The 27330-nt window shown below is 45.6% G+C and overlaps 1 protein-coding gene across 5 annotated transcripts in view; it reads right to left on the bottom strand.

The window, feature by feature from the left end:
• Window positions 1–25720, bottom strand: part of LOC132914018 (agrin-like) — a 384730-nt gene extending 359010 nt beyond the window's left edge. For 2 of the 5 annotated variants that reach the window (XM_060973299.1, XM_060973381.1), the window contains exon 1: window positions 23787–25720. In XM_060973299.1, coding sequence (XP_060829282.1) covers window positions 23787–24216 — 430 coding nt within the window. In that variant the 5' untranslated portion in view covers window positions 24217–25720. The remainder of the gene's footprint in view (window positions 1–23786) is intronic. The other 3 variants (XM_060973463.1, XM_060973550.1, XM_060972973.1) reach the window with 2 other exon arrangements.
• Window positions 25721–27330: the final 1610 nt, after the last annotated feature.

The raw sequence follows: 27330 nt of genomic DNA, 5'->3' as shown, positions 1-27330 counted from the left end.
CGATAGAGCGAATGAATAATACGTCGCGTCGCCAATGAGTCACATTGGGAACGCTCGTTTTCATAATGACATTCACAGAGAAAGGAGACATCGGATAGGTCCAACATGTCGCAGCGAAATCGTTCGAACGTCGATCGACCTCGTCGGGGCTTTTACGCTAGTGTTAAGCGTAAATCTCGAAAGTGATAATGATTGATTCATAAATCACGACGGACGGTAGGCTTTGAGTGCACGGTGGCAGGAAGATTTATTCACGGAATCATTCTTGTCTCCCCTCCCTCCTCGCCCTCTGACGGCTGATTCAAACGCGCTTCCTATTGCGCGGTATGCCCCGAGACGCCAACCAAGCGAAGAAGAAGCGAATTGATTTACTGCTCGTCAAATTAATGGCAACTTATAATCAGGAAATTAAACGTGGCCATCGCAGCCTACCAGTTCGACCACGACGGACACTCGAGATATCGCTAACAGAGTTTAATCGTGAGTCATTACCAGACCGATCGTTATTTCGGTTTCCTTCATTTACATATTTGTCTTCTCGCGTTTTCCACCTTTTTTACTCGCTCTCGACGATTTCTCCATGGAACAATTACGAATGAAAAAAGAAGAAGTTCCTATACGCGTTAGCATGTCACGTTACGCTGCATAAAGATGTCGAATAAGAATCTTCCCTACCACGTTGGCCCTTTCAATTACGGGCTATTAGAGCACGTAAGGACCTTTAATCCCCGGCGGGTACACGATTTTTTACTTCGGCTTTTCGCCGTAAAAGGATAAAAGCAACCCCTGGATCCCGCCATTAGTCACGACTCGGCCCAATGCAGCCTGCGCGTCGTGGATATATTTTTATGACACGCGTGTGGAAACCTGTTCCATTGCCAACTACTACGACCACGTTATATTTTTCGTCCCTCTTTCTCTCTACGTCAAACTCTTCCACTGCTTCTACAACCCGCGACCAATGTCTTCCTCTTATCGCGGTTCCTATCCTAACTCGTCCAGAAGTCTGTGCTTCTCTCCATCAGAGAAAGAATCTCTATGCTATTAACCTTTGAAGACTAAATCTTTGTTCGGCTCTGGTCGTTGGATAGCTACGTTTCCGTAATGTCGTTTATTTCTTAGTAATCTGTAAAAACAGGTGTTCTCGATTACTTGAAAGAGCGATTGATTGCTATCTTCTTCGGATAAATTAATTTTTCAACATTGTCACTTGCTAACGTTACAAGCTTCGATAATCCACTAGACAGACTCCAGACCAGAGTTTATTACGATAATAAATATATTTCAACGCTAAATCTTTCGACGATAACCAAGTTCCATAAAGCTATAAACCATCGAACGATCGCCCTCGAACGCTTTAAATACTGCAGTCTGGGCACGGACAGCCCTATTGAGACATCAATCGTGTTCGTCATTGAGTCATCAACCACGCTTCGACACGTACGAGCTATAGGTACTTGGCTGGGGTCGCATCAAAAAAATCGGCGATTGTTGGACGAGACCGTCGAAGGTAGTACGAGCATTGTTCACGGTGTGACATGGTCGATAACTATAGGAAGAAATTTATGGAAGTGAAATTCCTCTTCTCGGCCACGATTACGTCGTAAGCAAGCCGCGTCGCATCGTAAGGCGTTGAACACGGTTCGTTCTGTCGCTCGGACATCTGCCGGTATAACGTGCATTAATGCTGCGCCATTACTGAAGTGTTTAACCACGAACTCGCCTCCTGAGTAAACAGCCACTCGGTCACGAAACGATAGTCTACTTCAGTGTCACGAAGCGGAGAAACGTTTCTCCTCGAAACCATTCAGCAACGTCGCCGTTCTCGTATTTGCGTTCGAGGTATGCTCATCCTTCGCATTCCATCCAAATAATTTGTACCTTTTAAATCCTTCAACGAGAAGATCCATCGGCGCGACGGTTCAAGCGGCGCCTCGTTTTCTCATTCGCTTCCTATTTTGTTAAATCGGTTTCGATTCTTGTAGAGAGACGAATGATCGAACGATACGAGTAGTACGTCGGAATTCGAACATGGATGTTCGTGGAACGACACGTACCGGTGAGAATATTTCAAATGAGAAATCTTGTCAGAGAATCCTAGTGGCGAAGAAGACAAACTGGTCTTGCTATTCTTGGAAATGATTCATTAGTGGTCCCACTTCGATTTTAACGTTAAATCGTGTTCGACGGTTATCCAACAAGTAATCTAATACGAGTGTTCTCGTATTGCGAGTGAAATTGGATTTGAAGCAATTACGCTACTGTCCATAAGCGGTACATTACCAATTTGGTATACGTATCTCAACTTGAAAGATCGATAAAGATCAATGAATCCTTAGAGAAATGGTCGGGGAGGTTTCGACAGGACTTAGGACATAGGCAGGATTTATTGCGAGTACACGATGAAAGGAGCGAAACGAGATCGTCAGGTAGGCCGTGAGTTAAGTGTCTCACACGCGTGTAAGCAGTATTCGGTATCTGTAACAGATCAGATACAAATGGAAGCTGCGACCACGGTGTTAAGTGAGCCGAAGTAAGCGTGGTAGTTGCCACCGTGGTAGGTAGAGCGTGGTTGGCGTGGCCGACGGGCATCTCAGGTGGGGAAACCAAAGGATTGGTAGGAGGCACGAAGAAGGTTCGGACGAAATCGGTGCCGATCGGTAGTAGCAGGACCGACAACAGGTACGGTCGCACCCGCAGCAGGTTAAAGGTGGTTACAGACGGTTACAGTCCCGTGCCGCGTCACCCTTCCTCGACTATGCTGCAGAGTCATGGCATGACATCGCGATCGGCTTCGGCCGTGAACAACGGGAACCTGAGAACCTGACTGCTTGATCCGAATGCAAAGTATGTAAATATTGATATAGTTCAGATGATGCTTGAATAATGCTACTTGTAATCCTGACAGGAGAGAAGTCGTTTTGTATAAATACATTGTAAACATACGTAGAACGATAGAAAAGAAATACGATTTCGAAGAAATAATACTCGATAATAAAAATTCACTCATATTGTCAATTGTATAATACGCTGCGAAGAGTCAATCGAATCGACGATTATACGCGCGAGTAGCTACTCGGAAACTCGAGAAGTGAACTCCGGGAATTCAGACTCGGAAATTGATTAAGCAACGTCGAGCAATGCACGGTGGGTGCACCGTAATCGTGGAAGGAGCAAGTAAGCACGCGTGGAACGTGAAAGGATCGTGTGTTAGCGGCGCGTTTATGCACACGTAGAAGGGAACAAGAATCAAGCGAGGACCTCTGACAAGTCAGATCTTAATTACATGCGACCATCGGCAGGTTCTCTGTGACTTTTGCGAGCGTTCGCAATTACTGCCACGATAATAACACAGTCATTTAACAAGCTGTATATGCGTATACCTGCACGTGAGCGCAGATCGTGCGTGTAAAGACAATCGTGCCGTAATTGGACGCATCCACGTTGTATCGTTCCCGTAGCTATTCATAATTGATGCACGTGCGAAAGATATTCGCGCCGTCTTCGCATCTACCGTCCTTCTGCTCCACGCTGATATTTCAATTAAAACGCAATGTCCAGATGTAAGCACGCGGCGTATCTAGGTTATCGAACACCGGACATTAACCCTGCAATTAGCATAGACGATTGTAGAGGATGTAAAAACCGATTTCCTGACGCGGAACCGAACAGCCATTTCAAAACGACTGAAAAACAGTAATAAATTATCGCTGATCATCGTGTACGTTTCGATGCCACCAATTATCATATATTTGCATATCGAGTCATTTCATTGCCGTTTTAATCGTTCCAGCCAGATCATTTTTCTAAGAACGCGAGAACGAACGTGTGATTTCGCTTCTACGCTCGGACGAATCCTTTAAAGAACCTCCTGACTCTTGACACCCTTCAGATACACGCGCCTGTCTTTTTGTCCATTAACGAAAGCTAGGACATTTCGAACGACGTTCGTACCTCGGTTCCACCATAGGTAAGTTCGAAAGAACGTCAGCTAAAAGTAAAGCACAAGACGATAGGATAAAAACAAACCGAAGGATTGGCAGACCGAATAAAAAACGAACAGAGCTCGCCGTGATAAATTCCGCGAACAGACTCGCTACTTTCTACCGATTCCTGGTGGCGTTCCTCTCACCTTGTCTCCCGGTTAATTGCAGCCCCTCATTTACATAGAGGCACCATCCGCGCGGATATCGGTGTTTCAGTTATCGTGGCAGGACAGTCGGTGATACATTTTATAGAATTCATAATAGCCGCGTCGTTAACGGTAACAAACAGAAACGTAGCGACTACTAACGAGTAGATAAATGGCCGGCAATGCGTATAGTTTAAAAACCGAACCGACGAACGGGAGAATTATACGAAAGTTCTGCCTGCTCGAAAGATTTATGTCCAGTTAAATATACACGTGGCGCGGAATTTCGAACGATTTTTCTCCCGCGGTGAATAAACAAGCGGCCGGGAGGATACGCCGGCCGGGATCGGCTCGACGTAGATATATCTGTTAATTGCAAAACGAGCAATTCCGTTGGGATATCTCGGTTATCGTGGCGATTATGTTGTCGCCGAGCCGCCGCGACGAACTCGGACGAGATCGCGCGCGATAAACGCACGATAATCGCCACTGAAAATTTTTAAGACCGATTTTCTGCCGGAGCTGGTCCGCATTAACGACTTCTTCGACGAATTAAAGAAACCCTCGGGTGTCGCGTTATCTTTATGCTTCTTTCTCGCGCAAGCAACTCCCCTTTTAAAAATCTCTGCTCCAAAGGATACCGTTCTCCTCGCGTTCATAATTAATTGAAAACAATAAGACCGCGACAACCACCTAAATTCCGATTCGAAGCGGCTACGTTGACTAGCCGGCGTTTCGTTTGATCGTCCACCCGCTATACGCGTATGGTTAGACCGACAACCGCCGATGTTTTACTCGGAATAATCGCGTCTTGTTTGTTGTCTTTTCACGACCGGGCCTATTTACCATTGTACCTCGGCTAAGGCAGCCAATAAAAGTCGAATGGTCAACCCTGAGGAACGAAGATAAGTGGGTAATTAATTAGTCAAGCGGCCATATTACGGGATTTTTCCGACCGACTCAATCAACCGTGTACATCACGCTAATTGTGAGTCGACATAAGGCAACCAAGTAACGAGCTGTCTAATATCGAAATGTACCAATCCTGAAAGCTAACGCACGATGCACCAAACAAGTTATTGGGAACTGAACACGGACCGTGTAACACGACGATCGTACGGGTTTTGCTATCGCTTATAAGCGGAAGCTGACAAGAGTTGAAGCATCTTCGATGGACGCGAACCCTTTGGGTGTAAGACCGGTCGATAATTAGCGAACGTTCGTACAGCTGGCTTCTTCCGAACGAGCCAATGCGCACGATTACTCTAATTACTTTTATTAAAAACATACAATCGGTCCACTTGACAACGTCATCCACGACTGGACGAGTATACGAGCACCATGTATCAGTGCACTGTTCGAGCAGTAACGATCGTAGTAATATTCATGAACTGGTCGGCACTGTCCGTAACACCAAGGACGCCTCAATTTTCTCGTACGCAATGCAGAAATTTATACCTTGCGCGCGTAAAATTTGCGTGGGTATTGTAAATCGTCACATTTTACACGATTATTAGTTTGCGTGTTTGCATTCTAATTGCAGAATGTAAATTGCGTGCACCGTCAGAAAGTTGTACAATAAAATAGTGGTGAGATTATGCTATATATTCCAGAATCTTTCGAGATTTTTTGAAAATCTAAAACAGTGAGTTAATTATACAGCATCTAATAATTAAAAAGCAAAAAATATCGGTTGTGTCCATTCGAGCCTAACACACCGATGGTAATGGTTTTAAGTACTTTTCGGACAATCGATATTCGATTACTACATCCAGCCAAGTGTAATAGCGGACGGGAAATTCCGTATGGTGTATCGAACGACACCCTTGATGCATCCGGTAATGGGACGTGAAATTCCATTTCATCCATATCGAAGCTTTCACGCTAAAGACAGGAATCCTCGGACATTGAATCGCACGCGACAGACGCGTCACCCCTCGTAACTTTCCATGGGGGATTAGAAGCAACAAAACGAATTCCACGGTGGTTTAACGCGACAATATAATTGTATTTCCTCCCAGGCGCTGCTCGAACACGCCGCCAAAGCAGTCGCTCGTTCTCCACGCTATCTTCATTCCGCTTCCACCCTTCTAATCACTTTCGCTTAAAGCGACCGTATCGAATGGCATACCGCAAAAACTTCTCTCCTATCAATTATATGTAAACCGCGGGCGTAACCCGTTCGTGAAACGAACCGTATCAAACGCGCGAGCGCGATTCCACGGCACGATGAAGATTACAAGAATCATTCGGTAAAAGAAGAGAAAGAACAGAAGGATGAAGTAGGAAGAAGTAGAAAAGCGTAATGTTCCACGTTTTGTGCAATTTGCCCGCGGCGGTGCTTTTACGTGGCTTCGATGCGTATTTAAAGTCTCGATTACGCACGCAATCACGCCTTTATAGTTATGTGGAAGCGTGTAATAACGCACGACGCGATACATAATCAAAGAGGCGCGCACTCTTCGGTAAAAGTGGTTAAAAGTTGCTGCCGATCCGTACAATGCTTGTATAACCTGTAATAGCCAGGCTGGCGCCGACATCGGTTCTTCGTCCGTAGTAGACCTCCATGGGGCATTTATGGCGTGCTGCACGATCGCATCGCGATACCCATTGCGATGTTCATACGAATACCACGGAATTTATCATGACGCGTCGGACCGCTCGCGATTCGCCAGAGACTCTACAACCTACAGACGCGATAAGCTAACTAGACCCCCCTGGCTGACGTACGACGAAAGGGCAGCGTATTCCAACGCAGCTCCTTTATCACAATTTATCACAATTTGAGCTGCGTCGGAGGAGCGGTTCGCGGTGACCTTTTCCATACGCGCCACCCATATCACCAATGTACCAGTGATATTTTATTATAGCACCCACTTACGCTGTGAGTCGAACGTAGCTGAAGGAAATGCTCGTTGATCCGACAAGTTCGCGATTTTCATTTTATAATCAAACGTGTACGTTGATGATCGAGGAAGCGAGATTCAAGAAGAGAAGTTAGAAGGCAGAGTTGCTACGAGAAAAATATTATATCGCGTGCTTGATTACGATCCTTCATTTTAATTGGAAAATTAATAAGTAAGAATTACCGTTACTAGAATATAATATGATAGTACGGCGAAGAGCATATAAAATAAAATATAAAGAATACAGGCGTATGGTGAACATGAATATGTACCAAGTCGTATGGTGTTGTAAGAAGTTAAAAGAAGAATGTAGGATAATATATTATTTTTGGAGTCGATTACTTTACGCTCAAACATGTAAATTAGCCACGCGTTTCTCTCGATATAATGTGGCCTGTTTTCTCATCGTACAAGCGAAAATCTGAATAAACATGAAGCGAAAGAGTATAATGATATAATAATCGAAGCAAATAGCAAACGACGAAGGTCGCAAAGTAATTACGAGCAAATAATGCGAATAATATTAGAAGCACCTGCGACAAGATTAAAAACGCGGTTGTGTTATTAGAGTATTAACTTTAACGTTGCCATATATCGCGTGGAACGCGCGAGCTTGCATTCTTATCACGTTGCTTTCACTTTGCGCCTACAATTAACAAGTTTTGTTTGTTTTCGCACCGAGGTGATCAACTCGACAAAGAACAGATTTATCGTATTCGCTTTTGATGAAAGATTTGCGTTAAAGTGTAAATATAATCGAGCGTTTCACGGTGCGTACACACGTGGAACGTGGCATTTCGAGCATTCCGCGGACAAATAAAGCCTTCAACTTTCAATGAATTTATAATGTCGTGAAGCGTGATCGCGCAGAGTGTGCGTGCACGCACGTTTTTGATCTGCGCGAGTGAAATTTGCGAACAAGGTGCTGGGGAAGAGGTTATGTAGATGAGATAAGTTAACTACAGGTCCGTAGCTGTAAGACAGGACATGAATAATACGGTCATCGACCCATAATTGTGTTGCATTTTCTGGTCAAGCAAGATCGTTGAAATCCTACCTCCTGCGTCCCAGATTCCGCCATAATCGAAGAGAAAACGAAGCAAAAATTTTCTACGACATCGATAAACGACACCGCACGCCATGGCGTTGCCGAGAACGTCCCAGAATACTTTATCATTCTTTTCGCTTCGCGCTATCGTTACGAAACGTTACACCTTCGTTTTCAGACGATGCATGCAATTTCGAGATTAAGCGATAAAACTGAACGGAATCTCTGCGCGAAAACTTTAATAGAAAAGCGATTTCTAAAAATCTTTCCACCATAAACCTGCAGCCGTTGTTCGACCGATCTGAGTACATCGTCGGTAGAAATTCTATACGCTGCTGTTAATCTTGCTTAAGGATCGCGAGTAGAATGGGACATAAGTTAGTCGGTTGATTTACAGTTAATTATGGTTAACAAGCAGTTTAGTCTGTTATTAAGCTCGCGTTTAAAAGCCAAAATCCCAAGACGTATAAATTACTCTTCCAAGGAAGCGAACGGAATGGGATGGGTGCGTAGGGCGTTGAATAGCGCACAGCCACCCCCCTCTGAGAACTCTAATCGCTCGACATATTTCCAAATTAAGGGCCAGCGAACGGGTCGCAGGGTCGTTCATGCTGTGATTTTAAATGGCGAATCTACCGGCGACTGTTTGTTTCGAGATTTGTTACGGCCTCCCTCAAGAAGGCCCTCACACTCTACTCCAAGCTGGCAGCCTGAAGGGAGGTATTGGCATGCTGGAATTCTGGACGGGCATCGAAGTTGATCGATCCGGCCCCTTCGACGCCTCGTTGAGGTCGAAGGTCCGAGCTTAATGACAGTCGTAACAAATGGACGGTAATGTCATAATCGAATGCAGCTGAACACCGGCAATTTCGTCGCCCGATCTGACTGATGGAAGAGCCTCGATCCCGGCTGGATATACACACGCTGACTCGCTCCTTTGTCCAAGGCGAAAAGAATGGAACAATTACACGGTGCGCCGTATAATCGATCATAAAATCACCATTTTCACAGGCGGATTATCCATTTGCATAATCCGTAATCGCATTACGCTGTTTGTCAGATAGCATTAGGAAAGCCGGTCACGCGGAAGCTCGACTCGGGATCGATTCGGAAGATCGAAATTGACAGGAAGTTCCGATCGTCGATCTAAATACGACAGAGCCTCGTAGTCGTACAAGAGGATCTAGCGAGCACGAAACGTCAGAACGGAAAGGATCTAACCGATGCACGCATAAGTACAAACGATCTATCGATAAAGATCGACGGGTGCATAGAGCGTACGTTGCTCCAGCCAAATGCCATTAGTATGATCTATATCTGTGCTTCTGCCGGCTACCGATCCCACAGATCTTATCTGGCAATGGCTGCCTCTCGCTCCTTTTCGTATCTTTCCACTGGACAAGAGAAAAGAGAGTGGCCCCGAGGATACTCACCCCGTTATAGTTTCTGGGCCTTACTTACATATAGATTGCCTCTCATTTCTTACACCCGAAATATTGCCAATCGTAAGGGACGTGCGCGCACCGTCGCGAGCCACAAAATTGCATTTGCATACGGGGCAGATTGTCCCGTTCCACGTGTAAAGGACCTCGCTCGTCCTTGGTGGCTGCTCGCGTCCTTTGTCCCCACTCTTCGCGTGTATCATCACGGAGAAATGAGTCGTCGAAAAGCACGTCATTATCGGCCGACCAGTGGAGAACGAAGAAAAAGAACTGCCGCGCGAATGAAACGAACCTCGAAAACGAACATTCGGCAAAGATGGTTTCATCGAATTTTAACGGCGATGCTCCTTTCCTCGCCATCGTTCCGTTGGCTAACCACGCGCTCGCGCGATAATTATTCAAAAATTCGTGGCGAACACGAATCCCTTATCCCCCCGTTCGCTTATCTCGAAAGTTTCAGCCTTCGAGCGTTAAACGACCGCCTTACGTGTCCTATTAGAACGATAAGGCTAAAAGCGATCCTGTTTCTCGTTTAAAGTGTCCGCCGTTAACATATTCCCTCGCGGTTTTTGTGCTCGCTTCTCTCGTGATAAATTCTCCACTTCCTCCCTCCCTCTCTCCGTATCCGATCTTTCGTCTTTCGCCACCGTGTATTCACAGTGGTCGATGTTGAAATTCATCATTCGATTTGGATAACAAGATCACCGTCGCCGACTAGTTTTCCATTATTCCATCTACAAAAGGCACAAATAAAAGGAGGGATGTCACAGAGCTTAAGTATCCTCGCGCGTTATCGTCGTTAATCAATACGTTCGAACAGCTCTGAAAGCAGGCTACTTGAAAATAAATCGGACAGACATATTGGTAAACACGTATTCAAAGGAAGAGAGGAATGAGAAAAAGATGAAAAAACAACAACAAGGAGAAACGCATGGCTGCTCGTGATTCACTTCGCTTCGGTCAACTGGTTTCGTCTGATCTCTTCATGAAAGGGAGGTGGGTCCCCTTGTCGATGGTTTTCGGCGATACCGTTGGCCACCGTGAATGTCGGATTCATCGATAACTTCGTTGCGGACTATTTGTAATCTGTATATTCACCTGTCGATCCATCAATCCGTCGGAGAATCAAGATACCGCGCGTTCCATTTCTCGCCAACGCTGCTAACACTACGTAAACTCGTAGCCCACGTATGCACTCCATCCGTACTCGATTGGAAATCGAATGACAGTTAGATTGATAGCAATATTATCGGGGCGTCTTCTATCAGGCTCAATCGATGACACTACGAATTATTGTCTCGTATAATGCAGCAAATTTAATAGGAGTAATAGGTTATATGGAGAACAATTTACGCGATAGGATTCGTTAAAATTTGTACAGAAAAAGCATCAATTGGACATTTTGTAAATACAATTTTTGTTTCTTTTTTTTTTAGCGATGTCAAGTTAATTGTCTTAATGACCTGTGACGTAATTAGAATTGTCCAAAGAATTTTAAGCTACGTGTTGCACGAACCGATCGATAGGTGATCAGAACCAGGAAATGGTACGAGATTCCTGGTATTAGATACCGCGATAGAGAGAATTGAATTTGATTATGGCTGTTTGTTGGACCGTATAATTATGTCTGTCAAAATATCAGCCTCCGAGTGCCTTTTGTCGGAACACGATCCTAGATATTTGCGTTGCAGCGTAGAAAAGGGTGTCAAGGAAAATAAAAACATCTTCCTTGATCCTTCGTAGCATCCCGTGAAACGTTCAATTAATTTCCAACGGTACGCCCATGAATTTCGTGATCGAACGTCGCCTCGATGTCACGGTCGTCCATCGCAGCCATGAAAGAATTTAGGAACAAACACAAAAAGGATCTAATACGAAATCTGTCCTCGCATATTTTTACGGCCGTCCATTACATCCACGTGCTTATTTTCGTTTCTATTCACCTTCGACCGCCCGTCCTTCTCCACCCACTCCTACTTTTGCTGCGCCTCCCTTCTTCTGTCCAGTATAATAATTAATGACCGCTCCTACGAAGAAGGCGCCGCCACCCAGGCTCGATTCTTCCCGACCGCAGAAAATAATTACGAATTTGAGAACGACTATTATTAATTCACAGTTCAAACACCTAATAGAAGAATAATCGCGAAACACGCGAAATATCTAAGAAGCGTTAAAATGTATACGTTACTCAGCCACGAAGCTCGAATAAATATTTAAAGACGAACTGTTCAACGATTCGCTGGCATTGCAACTAGCTTCCTCAGCGATCGAATGAAACGCTGATATCGATCATTCGATTCCCAAGGGGGTATACGATTTATCCAATTGGACACAGCTTACGTCCGATAGCGTTAAATCGTACGTATGTTGAAATCTGTACCGTCGTAGCCTAACGTTCAATGTTTATCCGATATGGAGATAAGTAAATAAAGTCATCTCCGATAACAAGCGTTATCCCGAATAAGTTAAAAATGGGCAGCTGAGGAATGCAAGACAGCAGGCAATTAGTGGACGAAGAAATGAAAAAAGGTTTGGATACAAGCGTTGCCCAGACCGAGGGGAAAGGCCTTGAGACTCGAAAATCGATTCACCAAACAAATGACTCAGTTACGCGCTACACATTCCAACAGCCGTTGATCTCTCGGTTTTCTTTTCAACGTTGCTGCTTGTCCGAGTCCGAGACTCCGCCATTTTAATGACCCTCCTGGCACACAAACTCGAGGACGCGAACAGAGTCGGGCAAACAGCCGGAGACGGGAAAATAAAGGGTCGAGGCGGAGACGAAAGGAGACCGTGAACGTGGCAAAAGAAAGGTCTGTTATTATACCGGCGTGGACACAGAAAATTGCCGGACGATCAAAAGGGAAAAAGAAGCGAAAGAGAGAAACGGGAAAAGAGCGAGCAGCAGACGGAGCCAAAACCACCACGTGAAAAGGCGTGGTGGGGTGTGGTTAAATTTGTCGGGGGTTGGTTTGGCTTAGATTTATATTTCATAAATCACTACAAGCCCTCTTCTTACGTGGCCAATGTTCGAAACAAGAATATCTTGACTATTAGGTTCTTAATGAGTCGTAAGCAAGTACTTACTGCTAAAGGTAGGTGTCCATTTGAGAGTAAAACTATCGCGAATTGCTCTCGAGAGAATACCACTTGCTAGTGGACAGTGCGTTGACAGTGATTATTTGATCAGATTATGACACGGATAGTCGCTTTCAAAGGAGTGTCCACTAGCGAGGTATTCTCTCGAGAGCAAATCGCGATAGTTTTACTCTTAAATGGACACCTACCTTAATCCATATTCTATAATCTTTATGTCGAGTGCGTTTACTTTATCGCGCAAGATAGACGTAATCTATATGTCTACTCGGTAACACCAGCTTTGCATACATTATACTGCGTGTAAGAAAGATATCGCAGTGATAATAAGGAATGAAACTTTCTAATGAAACTGCAGCTTTCGGAGCAACATTAAACGTAGCAAAATATCGAAGTAATTACGCAAGACGCGTACACCACTCGTTTTTTACTCCAGTCTGTATAACTTGGAGTTTCTAAATTTCTATTCGTAATCTTTCTGCATTACATAACGGGACATTCCAACTCCAAAATCGTAGGTCTCGCCAAATATTTTCTCACGTTCACAGGAACTTGTTGAAATCCTCCGCATACCTGGCACGCCACGTAACAACGTACCGCGTGATAATTCGAACAATGCTCGTTCTCTAACTATAGAAACAATGTACCCGTGCTATCGCAATGGTGTTTCGCCTGAAGAGGAAATTGAGCATGTCCCGGTGTCCGAGGAATCGGGCGCAAATGCAGGATTCACGGGGTTCGTTCGTATGTCAACACGCGGCTATAAGTCGCGACAACCGGTATCGGTAGAGGGGTCTTCGACAGAGGAAACGTTTAGCCGGAGTAAAAGGACCGCCGATTAGCTTATCTGGAGATATAGGCAAAGCTGATTGGTAAGGGCCGCTTATCAGCGAGCCACTTAATCGTCTCGCGCGGTCGGTTCGACTGATCCTGCCGAGTTGTGAATCCGATTAGGTATACGTTTTATATCTCATTCGGGATTCGAAAGGCACGCACCAGTCGTGGCGGTTCCAACTCCGAATCGAGCTCGGAGCTCGGGTTACCTTTAAGGAGCAAGCTTTTAATTTGAATCTGTAACGTGTACCGGCGCTTCCACCGACCTTATATGGAAATGATTTATCAGTGGCGTAAGTAGGATTCTTTTATTCGCCGCGAGATCTCCTCCCCCATCAGATAACTAAATATCGTCAAACGACTCGGGTTTCCCATTCCCATGATCGCCGCATTTCGCGTTGCATCAGATTTCATCGGACCACAGAGTTTCGTTGACCGTCGTTTGATCGAAAAATTTATAATAATTCGTGGAAACACGGGCGTACTCGAGGATCGATAAATCCTTCATTATCTTCGATCTCCGATTGAGAAACGTAATATTTCCGTAAGAAAAGGGCAGGGTGGAGAATTTTGAATTTCAAGTTGCTTAAATCAAGATTACGCCACTGCCTATTGTAGGTATATAGAGAATCTTGGCGAAGCAAATGGACCTTTGCGGCCTGGATTCGCCTTTCCGTTGTTCGCAGCTTTCAGACGACAAAGAGAAAGGCTATGGAAACGTCACATCTTGATTGTACGAGATGAAAACCGCCGCTTTTTTATATTCCAGCGAGAGGAATTTTAATTTTCTCGAGAAAACAAAAACTGGTTCTTCCAGCTATAGAAACCGCCGAAAGAGACAAGACCGAAAGAGAAAGAGAGAGAATCGGACGGCGAGGGAGAGAGTTGGGTGCATCCACGGCATTCCACCCACTCGAAGTTCGACCGAGGAAGAGTCTCGAACGCGTCTATGACATTCCACCCACTGTTTGGTTTGTTCCCGGTAAAAAAAAAAAAAAAAAAAAAGAAACGACACGTGTCAAAGGCAAACACGAAGAGGAAGGTCGAGGAAGTGGTTTGTTAAGAACAGTTTTCGTGAGTTGTCGATGATCGATCGATCCGTAGCACCGCGATGATTTCTAGTCACGTTCTATAATTTGTATAATAAATGTAAAATATGCTGGCTCGACTCCACCCTGATACCCGTTGAAAAACTTAACGAGTACCGGTAAACGAATAAATTTTCGACGCGAAGACTTGATTTATTATTATTCAACAAAATCCGTAGATGTCTGGCGCGGTTGTGCCGCGTGTGTAACTCTCTTTTCACGCATAATTCGACGGTCCATCCCCGGCTTTTTGCTCCGCATAATGAACGTGTAATTACGAAATAATTACGATGTTGCAAAAGGAACGGCGAGTCATGTTCCGAGGTAAACATCGACCAAAAACAACCTCTGACTGCCGCGGTTCTTTTTTCGCCGTTTTATCTTCATCAAACGTTTTCGTCGGCAATGTGCTCCAAGGGTTCTCCGGCCGGAGTCTCCAACCGTCCTCGTGTCTCCACGAGTGGCTAACACGGTGAGCAGGACTGTGCGGCTTGTCGCGGCGTGATGAATCGCCAATTACCATACGACCCGTCACTCACGCCTTTCTTTTTCCATCCCCCTTTCGAACGTTTCCCACCCAGCGCCTTTACGCGGCAACCTTGGTGACGCCAATCATGCTCGACTACGCTCTACACGGTATAATATCTTCGTCTATTCTTAGAAAAATATACGATAGCCGCCAGCGACGATTCATCATGCGGTAATCACGCGCGAACTTCCAACCATACGACCGGTGTATTTCCTTTAGCGTAGTTATTGCCTCGTGAAATTCGCTGCAATCTTTCGGACAACGAATTCTCCTGTTTACATTCATCGGAACAATCGGTACCCAATTAGACGAACTCGTGCCGACAGAATCTACTTATCTAACGGGGAATTCCCAAGTACAATATATCTGGCCGAGAAATTATGAAAAGAATCAGCGAGCTATTATTTTTAATAAGCGTAGGGAAAACTGTACTATTCGTGATAGTTGCATGATACCGTGAGAAAGTATCACGACGATTCACAATGATGTAACACTGTATGTAAAAGTATCGCGATTATTAACGAATTCAAGCCACGTATCTCTCGACGGTTTCGATCACGTGTCGTAATGGAGGGGTTCAGTGGTATCCGAAGCGATAGTCGGTTATCGTATTTGTCATTAATTGGTGCTAGTCACGTACGAAGGTCCAAATACTGAACGGAATACGGTAGACGGAGCAATTTAAAGGGGACCCGCGGAATTCTTCGGTTGGTATTCGTTTTTTCCCGTTTCGCCCTTGCCCGTTTTTTCCCTGGTCCCTCGACAGGCGAGACGAGCGGTGCCTCGGTATACGCGGCTCATACGCGCACGGGGACCTGTAATTGAAAGCTGTTACGCTTGGTATTTTATGGCTTTGTCCTCGAGGCATGCAAAACTCGATTCTTAAGGTCCTCCGACGCGGACGGGGCCGTCTTAAGTAACGGGGCACGAAAATACGCGCCTCCTAATTAAATCCGACTAAATTCATCAAAATCGTCGTTAAAGCCGCCGTTGGCCACCACCCTCGGGCGGTAGCCAAAGCATCGTTGCATCCTTAACGATCCTTGCCGCGAAAACGAGATTCCGATCTGTCTAATTGCCGCTCCGCGGTGTCCGAAAGCTGCAGCGAGAATTCCGATCGAAATCGTGCCACGATAGGAAGGTCGTTCGGCCTCGAGCTCGTAAATAACGACGGATCGTTCTTGCCGATCGACCACGGCCAACGAAAAGACTCTGGATCCGTGAGCAACAACAACGGCAAACGTTCAATCGTTACTCACGACGTATTTTTCCGTGACCGCCTACTTCTACTCGGCGCGAATCGCTTCCAACGGGAATTAAATTGCCTCCCGGACAAGGGCCACACGCTTCAACGGAATTATGGCAGGGAAACTGCTGGCGGTGAATCGCTTCGATAATTAGATCGCGTCCAATAATATCTCGTGACGGCGAAACGAGAAAGATAAAGAGGCTGGAATTCTAATAGAACTAGATAATGGGCTGACGATATCCACGGAGAAGAGGTTCGAGAACTATTCAACCAATCGGTGTCGAGCGAGAGGCACGAATTCTTCCTCTCGTTGAATCGTGCGGCACGAGCTTGTGCTCGAGGTGAGACAATAATATCGATGATAGCGGCAATAATAATAATAGTAATAGTAATAATAATAACAATAATAATAGCAGTAATATCTTTATGTGCAACCGAAGAGACAACGGGCGAGTGGATGAGGTTACGGCTCCTTGACCTTTGGAAACCTGGTTAAGAAATCACCAGGCTCCGATGTACGTAATCGCCGATCTTAGACCGAAGGGATCGGTAGTCTGCGCTGGTTGGAAGGTGACTGGAAAAACAAAAAAAGTCTTTCGTGTCACGATGAGCCAGCGACGCCGTACTCCGTGAAAGATAAAGGGTCGCTTGAAATAAAACACGAGCCGCTGTGGCAGCTCGAAGCTGAAGAAGAAAGCGGCGAACCAAGAAGGACGTCCGAGTCAAGAAAAAGAATAGGTAGTAGCGAGAGAGCGCCGGCAAGGTTGGTTACGTTGAGAGACTAATTGACGCGGGGCTCGGGAAAAGAAGAGGAATCCGTGTTGGTGCAACCCCGCTAAATACCGTGACACGCGCGCAAATTAATAGGTGGTCTCTGTATACCGAAGAGAAACGAGTAAATTGAAATTTCTACGGTGTTATGATACGTCGAGTTAAAGCAAACCAGTAATTCGACTAAATCTTGTTTGTATAATACATATGAATTATAATAATTGCAGAAATCAAGATATACGTATACCGCTTTGCGTCGATTAATTTTCTCAACTCTCATAACTGAAAAATTTATTTTAAAATACTGTGCCAACGTGAACGGAGTTCCCTCAACTTCGTTAACGTGCGCGAATCACAGGAAGTAACAAATTAAGCTACGATGATTCTACGAAGCTTTATAAGGAGCCTACACGAAGCTTATCGTAGAAACGCACACGTAACGCTCACAGGAGTGTCTCAAGAGCTTTTTTTTCACCGGGAGACTGGCGCCTGAACGTTTCAGAGAGAAACGTGTGAACAGCTGCCCGTGAGAAAGTCTAGGAATATCTACGGCGTCAAGTGAAATCTTTTAATTAGGACCAATTCGAGGGTGGAGGATCGCCATGCGTGCCTGAATAAATGAGTTACCCTTCGTCCTTCTGGAGTCCAGGCAAATTGGAAGAGATTGGGTCCATGGCCTAAGGCAATTCGTTGATCCTGACGCTGGGCTCGCCTCTTCACGGGCCATACAACAGGAAACGATGCGTATCTTTTCTATTTATGGCGTCGTATTGAACCCGGTGTCGAAATGAAACTCCTTCGAAAAAAGGAAACGCCAATGCGACTCATTTTTCACGGTCGTAAATAACATTAACTCCCGACAGCGCCGAATGTGGCTCACGGAAATTCAATTTCAGATTTATTGTTCCTGCGATTCGGAATCGACTACGATATCACGGAGCTCGGACGAGAAATTCTTTCTTCGGACCTGTTTGTTCTTCAACGGTGCCTCGGATGGTCGAGGTACCATCGTTAAAAGCTTTTATCGCTCGGTTAGGTGAAGGGAGGACGGTGACACCGGCGTATCCGGAAGCGCGTGGCCTCGCCGTTCTTTTTATTCCCGCGACGACAGAAAACGAGAATCGTCGCCCGCCTAAACTAGCGCGCGCGGCTGAGAAAATAATCGTGAAAACGCGCGAGTTGGGGAAAGGCGACGGAACAGCCAGTGTAACGGAGTTAAACGTAATAAGTAACGATTTCTTTGACTAAATGAGGAGCGCGGAACGCGAAGAGAACCACGAGAGAAAGAAAAGGGATATCTTCCACGTAGGATTCTTATGCAAATGAGTTGTATAAAGACGTCCGTTCCGACATCTTTAAATAGTGTTCCTCGAACGAAATTACCCTAATTTTGTCCCGATACGAGCGCCTGCTTCTCCTCTTTTTCAATTTCGTAGGAACGCGGCAACCGTCCCGTATTAAGTTACCCGAATGGACAAGCTGACCAAACGGAGCGAGGCCGCGACTAATTTTTCAGCGGCTCGCCTTACAAAGCGTGCATAATACGCGCCCTCGGTGCACACTCGTGGCTCTGGCAATCAACCGCCTACCTCAGCCACGAGCAACACGAACGAATACTGGTAAATCGTACTGAGCAACGACCCAACGACTAATCCTTTGGAATCAGCCTCTGTACACACTCTCTTCTCTCTATATCTTCGCGGCGGACGCGCAGTGACAGATGTATTAAACCGCGCATTACACGTTGCAATCTGCTTAAGAAATTATTAGAGAAATTTGAAACGATCATTCGGATCTAATAACGTTGTTATAGCCGCGTTGCTTTCACACGTCAACACCGTAATACGTTAATCAACGATGTATTTTTCTACTGTGAAAATCACACATATTATTCATAAACCTTCCAATTACCGTGCCCGTTTGATAACCACTTATTACGCCTGATTCTTCAGCTATTGTAAAACGAGATGTGCAGTTGGTCATCGTTAAATTGATAAACGTACATTGTAGGTATATTTGAATCGAAATGTCGACTGTAACATTTTACAACTCTCGGTTGGAAAGAGTAACAAGTTATTAATACGATATTTTCTTTGCCCAAGTATATCAATATATCGAATATAATTGCTACCAAATACTCGTTTAAATTTAGCAATTCTTTCATAGGGAAGAATATAAAAAATCACTTAGCGACTGAGCAAATTTCGCAAGGCGGAATGCGTAAAAATATGTGCGATAAAGTGATAAAGAATATAGTGATTCACTGCATAGAAACGAACTTCAACATTAGCCGAAATAGAAGAATGTTTTAAAAATTTCTATCGGTAGAAAATAATAATATGCGTTATACACGAAAGAGAGCCTCTGCTGTGCAGTGTCTCGATCAGAAATCCACTGAAGTAAATACAAATCACAATATTTATACCTGGAAAGATAGCCGGCTATTTCTTGCCGGTGAAAGTAATACATTTATTCCCCGTCACGGCTGATTGTTCGATTATCGGATTAGCAACGGATCCCGATTTTTATGTTCCAGCACGGCGGTCTTTGATCTCGAACGCGTACGAACGTGTACCACCGAACGACAAATGACACGCGCCATTAAAAGCCGCTGTTATAAATTGCAATTACCGATCTACGCGGATCGTGCAATGCCATCGCTCCAATACGCTTTCCCTCGTCGTTGCGCCTGTCAAAAGAAATTGAACCGCGTGCACGCATCTTTGTAGCCTCTAACCATCGGCCGGATTATCGAGAGATTCAAACGGTCGATCGGTATTAAAATTTATCGATCGCGTTAAAGGTAATTCAACGGAGAACCGTGTCACGAGGATGGACATTTAAGCCGCATGAAACTTAAGTCCCGCTTGAATTACAGAGGAAATGATACGCCTAGAATATCTCGCTATATGTATAGTGATATTTTCGATCGAACAACCATTAGCGTGATTGAAATTCTAAAGTCGTGTCCAATCGATGCGACATATATATATATACATATATATTTGCAACAATACCAACGCTGTACGGGTTATCGCATAATTAGCTGTTTCACGTGTGAAACTCGGTTACCCATTTCGTATCAGCCAGAAACTATATATCATAATCTACAACGCAGCAATTTCATGGTGCGTTTGCGAGGTAACAGCTTGACGGAACGTGGCCACGGGAGCAGACACACTCGATCAACTCATCTCGCTTCTGTCCGTGTCCCTTCGTTCAGCCAGATATCGATCGAGGAAATCATCATCAACGGCATGCCGGTCATTTTATACACATGGCGGCGCGTGGGCGCCAAGATAATTACCGTTTTGAAATCGTATACGTATGGAGATTGATAGAGTTGCGGCGTCTTAACAATAGTCACAAACCCGATCGACGATTCATTATCGACTTTCTTTTCAATCGGAGAAACGGTACACGAGAAGGACAGATATAAAACCATTGTTCCTTTATACTCCCCTATATAAGGTATAAGGATGACTATGCACGAAACTATGGTTGCATATAGGTGTGATCCGCCTAATATTCTTTATGCGGTAGCTGCGGGGATCCGAACGTTTCTAAGATTTAAACGAATACTATCCAGATTATGAATTGGCGCGTTTTTCCTCGTCCTTAAATCTAATTAAAATTACTTCGTGACTTTGTAACGAACGGTAAATAACATATTATCGAATTAATGGAAATCCGAAGAGTACTATTGGTTTGCCTGTATGCTAAAGTAAAATCGTACGTGTAACGACGGGCGTTTCTCCGAAGCAAAATTCTACAGCTTTCACGACAAATTTCCCGCGTTCCAAAACACGCGAAGGTATTCCTCGCTTTCTAGTAAGCAATCACCTCGGACCTAATCAGTCTTATTTATCATACTGTTTGCACACGTCGCATTTACCAATCTATATACGCACAGCATTTTCACGCACCTTCCCAAACGAACCTCGCTGTTCTGTTGATAATGACTTCTCGCGGCAACAACACGCACACACACGTTTCCTTGCTCTAAATTTCAAGCGAACCGTGCAACACCTCGACTTTCTACAACCACCACACCGTTGTCGATACATCGCACAACGTGAAAAACACTCGATCGCTGATAGAATAATAAATTATTTCACGGTTGGGTTTCCTAGGTGCATAGAAAACGCGCGTTCCGATTCGCGTTTCGATTCGCGTAACGAGGACGTTGCGTGTCCCTGGCGTATATTTCAGTGGAATCCCGGCACAGTGCCATTCCACGACGCAGCGTGGAAAATATCCGCGGCGTGGGAGAAGCAGCAACCCTGACGACCGATACGGGAAAGAGTCGAATGAAAAATCCTCGAAATCGGGCACACCTGGGCCGCGCGTTATATAGGTAGGGCGTGTCGATGTTGCTACAGCTTGGCAAAATGCGTAGGCTGTCCGCGTATTATGCTGATCCCCCGAGTGACTCGGTATACGCCGAGGTCTGAACTCGCGCGCGAGGCTTGAATTGACTTTCAGGGCTGGCGCGCGCGCGCGCGCGTCCGAGTCCACGCAGAAATACCGTGGCCTGTCGCATTGAAAACGCGCGTCAAGTGACGCGGCCATACGTGCTCGCGTACATAGGTACGTGGGCGACCGCTATAGAGCACCGGGAGGACCAGGTGTCGCAGGTAGCCAGCGGTTGCCATTTTCCGCGCGAGAGCCTGCCGCGAAAAATCGACGACAACGCGGGTTCCCACGGTTCGAATCGGTTCGGGGAATGTGGACGCGCGAATGTACGAACACCGCGTCAAAACCCACGTCTGGATTTTTCTCATTCGAAGCATATGTTTGGTGAAATGTGGTTTTATCATTTTGTTTTATTGGATCATACTGGCTAAAAGATATAACACTCCTTCGCTCGCAGACACTAAAAGCCTGATATACTTGTAAGGCAGAACTTGTCAGTGGAAGAAATAAAGGTTGCTCTTTCCGACTATATCGTAAAAGTTTGAATGGTATCCACTGAATGTAGGAATGACGTAGAAAGGGAAATATACGTCGATGATATTTCTTCCAAGAGAAGATGAAGATAACGTAAAGAGAAACAGGAAACGATAGGAGCAATATTGTAACTGCAATGATAGATAAGGCGAACTTCGGAGAACTTTGCGAACGTAGAAATGGACAGAAATCGTCGTTCGGTTAAAACGAGACGATTCTAAGTACTGAAACGTACCGAGATCGCGAAACAAGTATCTTTTTCTTAATCTGCAAATATTAATAATCATCGATAACGACCTAATTTTCCTGCGCTTTCTCAATTATCCGAGCGTACTTTCCGAGAACCACTAATTAAACGTTACTTAAATTTATCTTCCCAGAAGGTATTACTCCTTATATGTCACCAGAGAGTCACAGGCTTTATTACAAGTCACACCGTGTCAGAAATGCAACGACGCTATGATTAGCAAAGGCGCCAGATTGACGCGGCCAGCGAGAAAAACGATAGAGTTCGGAGGAGAAAAACGCGCGGAAAGGAGCAGCCGTATTAATCAATCCTGTCCGCTCCTCGACATTCCGTACGAGAGTGGCGATTTTCCTAGCGGCTCGAACCCTTTCATTATTTCGACCGAACGCTTCCGTATCGGTTGATTGGCGTTTGGCGCGAACTAAGCCTCCAACCAATTTGAATTTTAGCCGGCGGCACGTTCTCGAGAAAAGCTCCTAATTATACACGACGCCTTTCGGAGAAATATCGGCGACATTTTACAACGACTACTATATGGACGTGCGATCGACTTGCAAATGACGTGGAAAAAGAGACGAACCGAGAGAGAACAGTGATATCGTTGTCGGTAGGCGGTATTGTAAGTTATCGAGACCGAACGATTATCTCTAACACTTAGGGCCCGACGGAACGACGACCACTTTTATTCGTCAAAATCCCTAGGATACCATCGTCGTTGACATCGTCGAGTCTTTCGCTTGTAAGCCGATCTTCGAAAAAGAATAAAACCACGGCCGCTCCGTCGGCTCCGCATTTAACCCCTTCTTATTAAATAAATCATTCGTCCCTTTACGCCGCCCAGTCAATATCTCAGAGTCTCATCTTATAACTCCTACATTAATTTCTCTAATAGTCTTGGACATCGCTTTGTCTTCCAAGGCGCGACACACGAAACCGGCATTACCTCTCCTATCGATAAACTTTAAACACAGTCACGATCATCGTAAATTATCGATAAAAACGATCATGCCCGTAACGGTTTAATAATAGAACGGCGCATTATTTTTGTGTGATTCGACAACTAGTCTCGAGATACCGTCTGGTAGACCTTGGACGCAGCGATACCTACTTGTCGCTCGACGATGCACACATTGTGTTAGCGCGGTTGCCCTACGCTTGCTGAACAATCTCAAACAAGACAGCGAACAAGAATAAACGTTGGCCGGATACAAATCCTCAGGAACGCGAAAACGTCGTACGAACGGTACCGTTGCTACCTTAAAGGCTAAAGTCACGAACCGCGAACACATTTTTCGTAAGAATTAAAAGAGTCGTAAAATTACTTCTTTCGAATATGCTTTGCCGTTATTTAAATAGACATGCACTTTTACGTATATACTTATGCGCATACCTTACGCGTCCCAGCCGCATCGTCGCGACTTATTCAATTGTCCAGAAGTGGAACTGCGGGCAATGCGTCGTTTTTCGAAAGTGCGAAATAGATACAACACTCACCTTTGACAGCGGCGTTGAGTCTGTCCAAATTCGCGAGAGTAAGAGGCACCGGACCAAAGTGCATCACTATCTTGTCCACGTGTCGAAGATCGCCGATTTCAGGATCGCGACGAGCCATGAAGATACCCGTGTAACTGCGGCGTATGTATTGGTCACATGTATCATTCAGCATGAGATCGAGGGTGGCGTTTAGTACACCCTTGATCGCTCTCTTAACGCGCACGTGCAACTGCCCGTTCCTCAGATCCTTGATTTTCCCCGTGAAGATGTAGTCCGCCTGACGAACCTTCCTCATAAAGGTGGTGTCGTTTCTGATCGCCGCCGTTAAGTTTGCTCGACAGTCGAGAAGTTCCCTGGTAGACGAGACGACCAAAGGTACCATGATGCTGGCCAATATTACCAGAAAACTGATTTTCAAGTTGACATCCATTTTCTTACACCGTCTTTTCACACCTTTCTGGCTATCACTTCATCACTCTGCAACATACGTTCACGCGATCTTTCCGTCAATGTAGTAGATTGTTCGTAATTATTCACACACCATCGCACTCTTTAAATTCATGCTTCGATTAGCAGTGGCTCGATCGATTATTTCGGTCGATCCGCGTTAAAATCCTGCCTTGTCCGCATAACGTAATCGGTATCGAGTATCTACGAACGAAAATGATGGATGGCGTTCGGAAAGTCCCTGTAATACCTGGAAACTGATATCCCGAAACAGTCGCGCGACAAACGACCACCACGACTACGTCGATCGAAAGAGGATTTCTCTGCTTCGATCCTGATCTCCGTTTGATTAGTTCCCGGTTGTCGATCGAAGCATCGTTCCTCGAGAGATACCTGGCCACTCGAGCTGAGTCCTCTAAATGGAAACGAGTCCGATCTTACGAAGCGTGTGATCTTGAGCAACAGGTTGGCGCCGTGTGTCGACCCACGCTCGCCGATTTCCAATCCGCGTGACTCGTTTCCCGTTCTACCAAGTGGCAAGTGCGAAACTCCGCGAGATTCGATCGCGTGATCGATAAACTGTCGATTCGGCAGCTCGCTCCCTCGTAGTCACCACGTTTTATCACCTGCTCGATGGGACTAGGAGCCGATTCCACGCGATATTGTTACGGAATGTACGATCTTCGACAATTTTACCCGTCCTACTGGAACATCGAGCGCGAACGAACGTGCAATAACCTGCACTTTATGTCCACCGATTCGCGATTCCTCTGTTCGTGCGGCTTGATCTCTATAAGATTCAATACGTTCGACTCCGATAATAGACAACCAGATTATTCAGATAGGAGGCTCGGAAAAAACGATTTCGCGCGAAAGTCCGCGAAAACGGTCGATCGACTTTCACTTAAATCATACTTCCTCGCCGTCGATTTTGATTTGTTCGATCATCCTTGAAAGAAGAAGGAAAGAATCGATAAACCCACTCCGTTACACTCGCGAGACACTAGAAACCGCACTGAGGTTTCCAAAACGTTCGGTAGTTCACTAGACGACGACTGTCACTGATCACTGACAAAATGAACATTATAATGCGCGAGTCGTTTGTTCGTAAATGATTGACGAACGTGATCGAATCGAGTATCGGGTAAATCGTCGAATCGTCGACGTATGATCGAACGACGTCGAAAGTGCTGTCGAAACGTAGAACGAGAAAAAAAAGAAAAAGCAATCGACGCTACCGACTTGGTTCGAGTCGATTATTGGACGATCGTGGATGTTCAGCTGACAGATGCAACGAGCCGTAGACACGAGATTAAGCGCTACCAAAAGCACTGTCAACGCGAAGTTAGCGGCGCGCTCGACATTCGTGCTACCTCGGCGACTATCCGCGATCCTGCGCGAGAGTGAGAGAGCAGTGGTTGAGGTGGTGGTTGGTCGCGTGGAGGCACGCGCTGGACTGAGGAGGGCTAAGTGTGGATGCTGCAACTACAACGTGTAGGCGTAAGTCGCCTTAGACCAAGGGACCAAGAGGGAGAGAGAGATGACCGGCTCGGTGTGTGCACACGTCGCTCGCATACACGTATATCAAACAGATACACGCTCCCGCCTCTTTCGGTGCACGCTCGTGTATTCGTGCGAGCTCGCGAGGAAAACGGAGGGGAGTGAACAAGAGAGAGACAGAGATGAGAGAAATCTTACCAAGACGAGTACGCTTCCTCCGTGTCTACCACGTGAGCATCCAAAGATGCGTACTATATGTGGTTGCTATTGACACACTTATACCTACACCGATGCAGGATTTTCTCGTACGTGCACCGCGCACGAAATGCACGAAGGAAGAGCGATGCACGTGAAAATGGATTGGTGCTCTTTCGTGTGAAATCGGAGAATCGATGGAAAACTTGAGTATATAGATCAACGTCGAAAGTTCGACGGAAGAAATATTAGGATGCCAGCTCTTAAATCGAGCGTCGTTGGCGTTGCGTGCAAGCCACGTTTTAACACCTCGACGCCTGGGATTTCGAAAACGTGGATGACGGCTGGCAAAAAAAAAAGAAAGAAAAAAATGGACGGTCGAGATGGAACGATCTAATCTATATCGACTCTAACGAGCTACAATCTCGCGCGGTTTGTAATTGATGGCGACCGATAATACCGATAATGTCGAGTTTCATTGATGCGGTGACCGCACGTTCGGTGGTTAGTTCACCGCATCACCCACGAAACGCTGGGAACCCTCTTTAACGAGTCCGTCGAAGAAGTTAATGGGTCGACTTCGTCGGGACAACATACAAGGGAAGAGACAAGCTCTTGTTCGCTTATTTATGATAATAGTTTCCTTTGCGTGAAGCTGAACGGACCGAGACTGATCTACGGTGTCGTCAGTTATGGTACATCATAATTTCCGCGGATATTTATATGCTCGCGTACAATGTTATGCAGCACCAGAGCTTGGGCGTGGAAGGAATGAGATTCTTGTCTTGCACTGCCAACCAGATATGGTCTCGAGTTTCGAACTGTTCGCAGAAAACGATCCTCCAAGTAGATACTAGAACCGTCCGTTTTGACGAGAAAAACCCCAAGACACCTACGCGTTCTCTTACCATTCCGCGAAATGATTCTGAGACCGTTCCCGCTAATTGATCAATTTTCCCGACCCATCGACGCGACGATTCGTTTTCTTCTCTTTCCTTCATTAAATCGAACTAATACGCGACTGTACTGCCGCAAGACGTCAGGAAACGTGGGCATTTCGATAGGTCAGGAATCCTGAATAACGTTAAGACACACGATCGGACCAGTTATCGTGATGCGATAATGAAACACAGATCCGTATCTGGTCGATGTTCGCCCACGTGGACGGGAAGGAATGCAGGCCCGGCTAGTGGCATTGTTGCAGGAATATGCATCGATAGTAATAGGCACACCGGTGACGTTAATGAATGCCTTATAGCGAGATCTGTACCGTATCGCCGCCGATTAAACGAGATTTCTCGCCCGGTTCAACGGTCCGGATCCACAGCAGGCACGCGATCGTTTTCGAAAGGAACAGCCCTAGAATCGCTTCTATGGGACATTAAGTCTCCAATACACGGCG

The sequence above is a fragment of the Bombus pascuorum genome, chromosome 1 (genome assembly GCF_905332965.1).
Source record: "Bombus pascuorum chromosome 1, iyBomPasc1.1, whole genome shotgun sequence".
Taxonomy (NCBI): domain Eukaryota; kingdom Metazoa; phylum Arthropoda; class Insecta; order Hymenoptera; family Apidae; genus Bombus; species Bombus pascuorum.
This window is presented reverse-complemented; position numbering and strand designations above follow the sequence as displayed.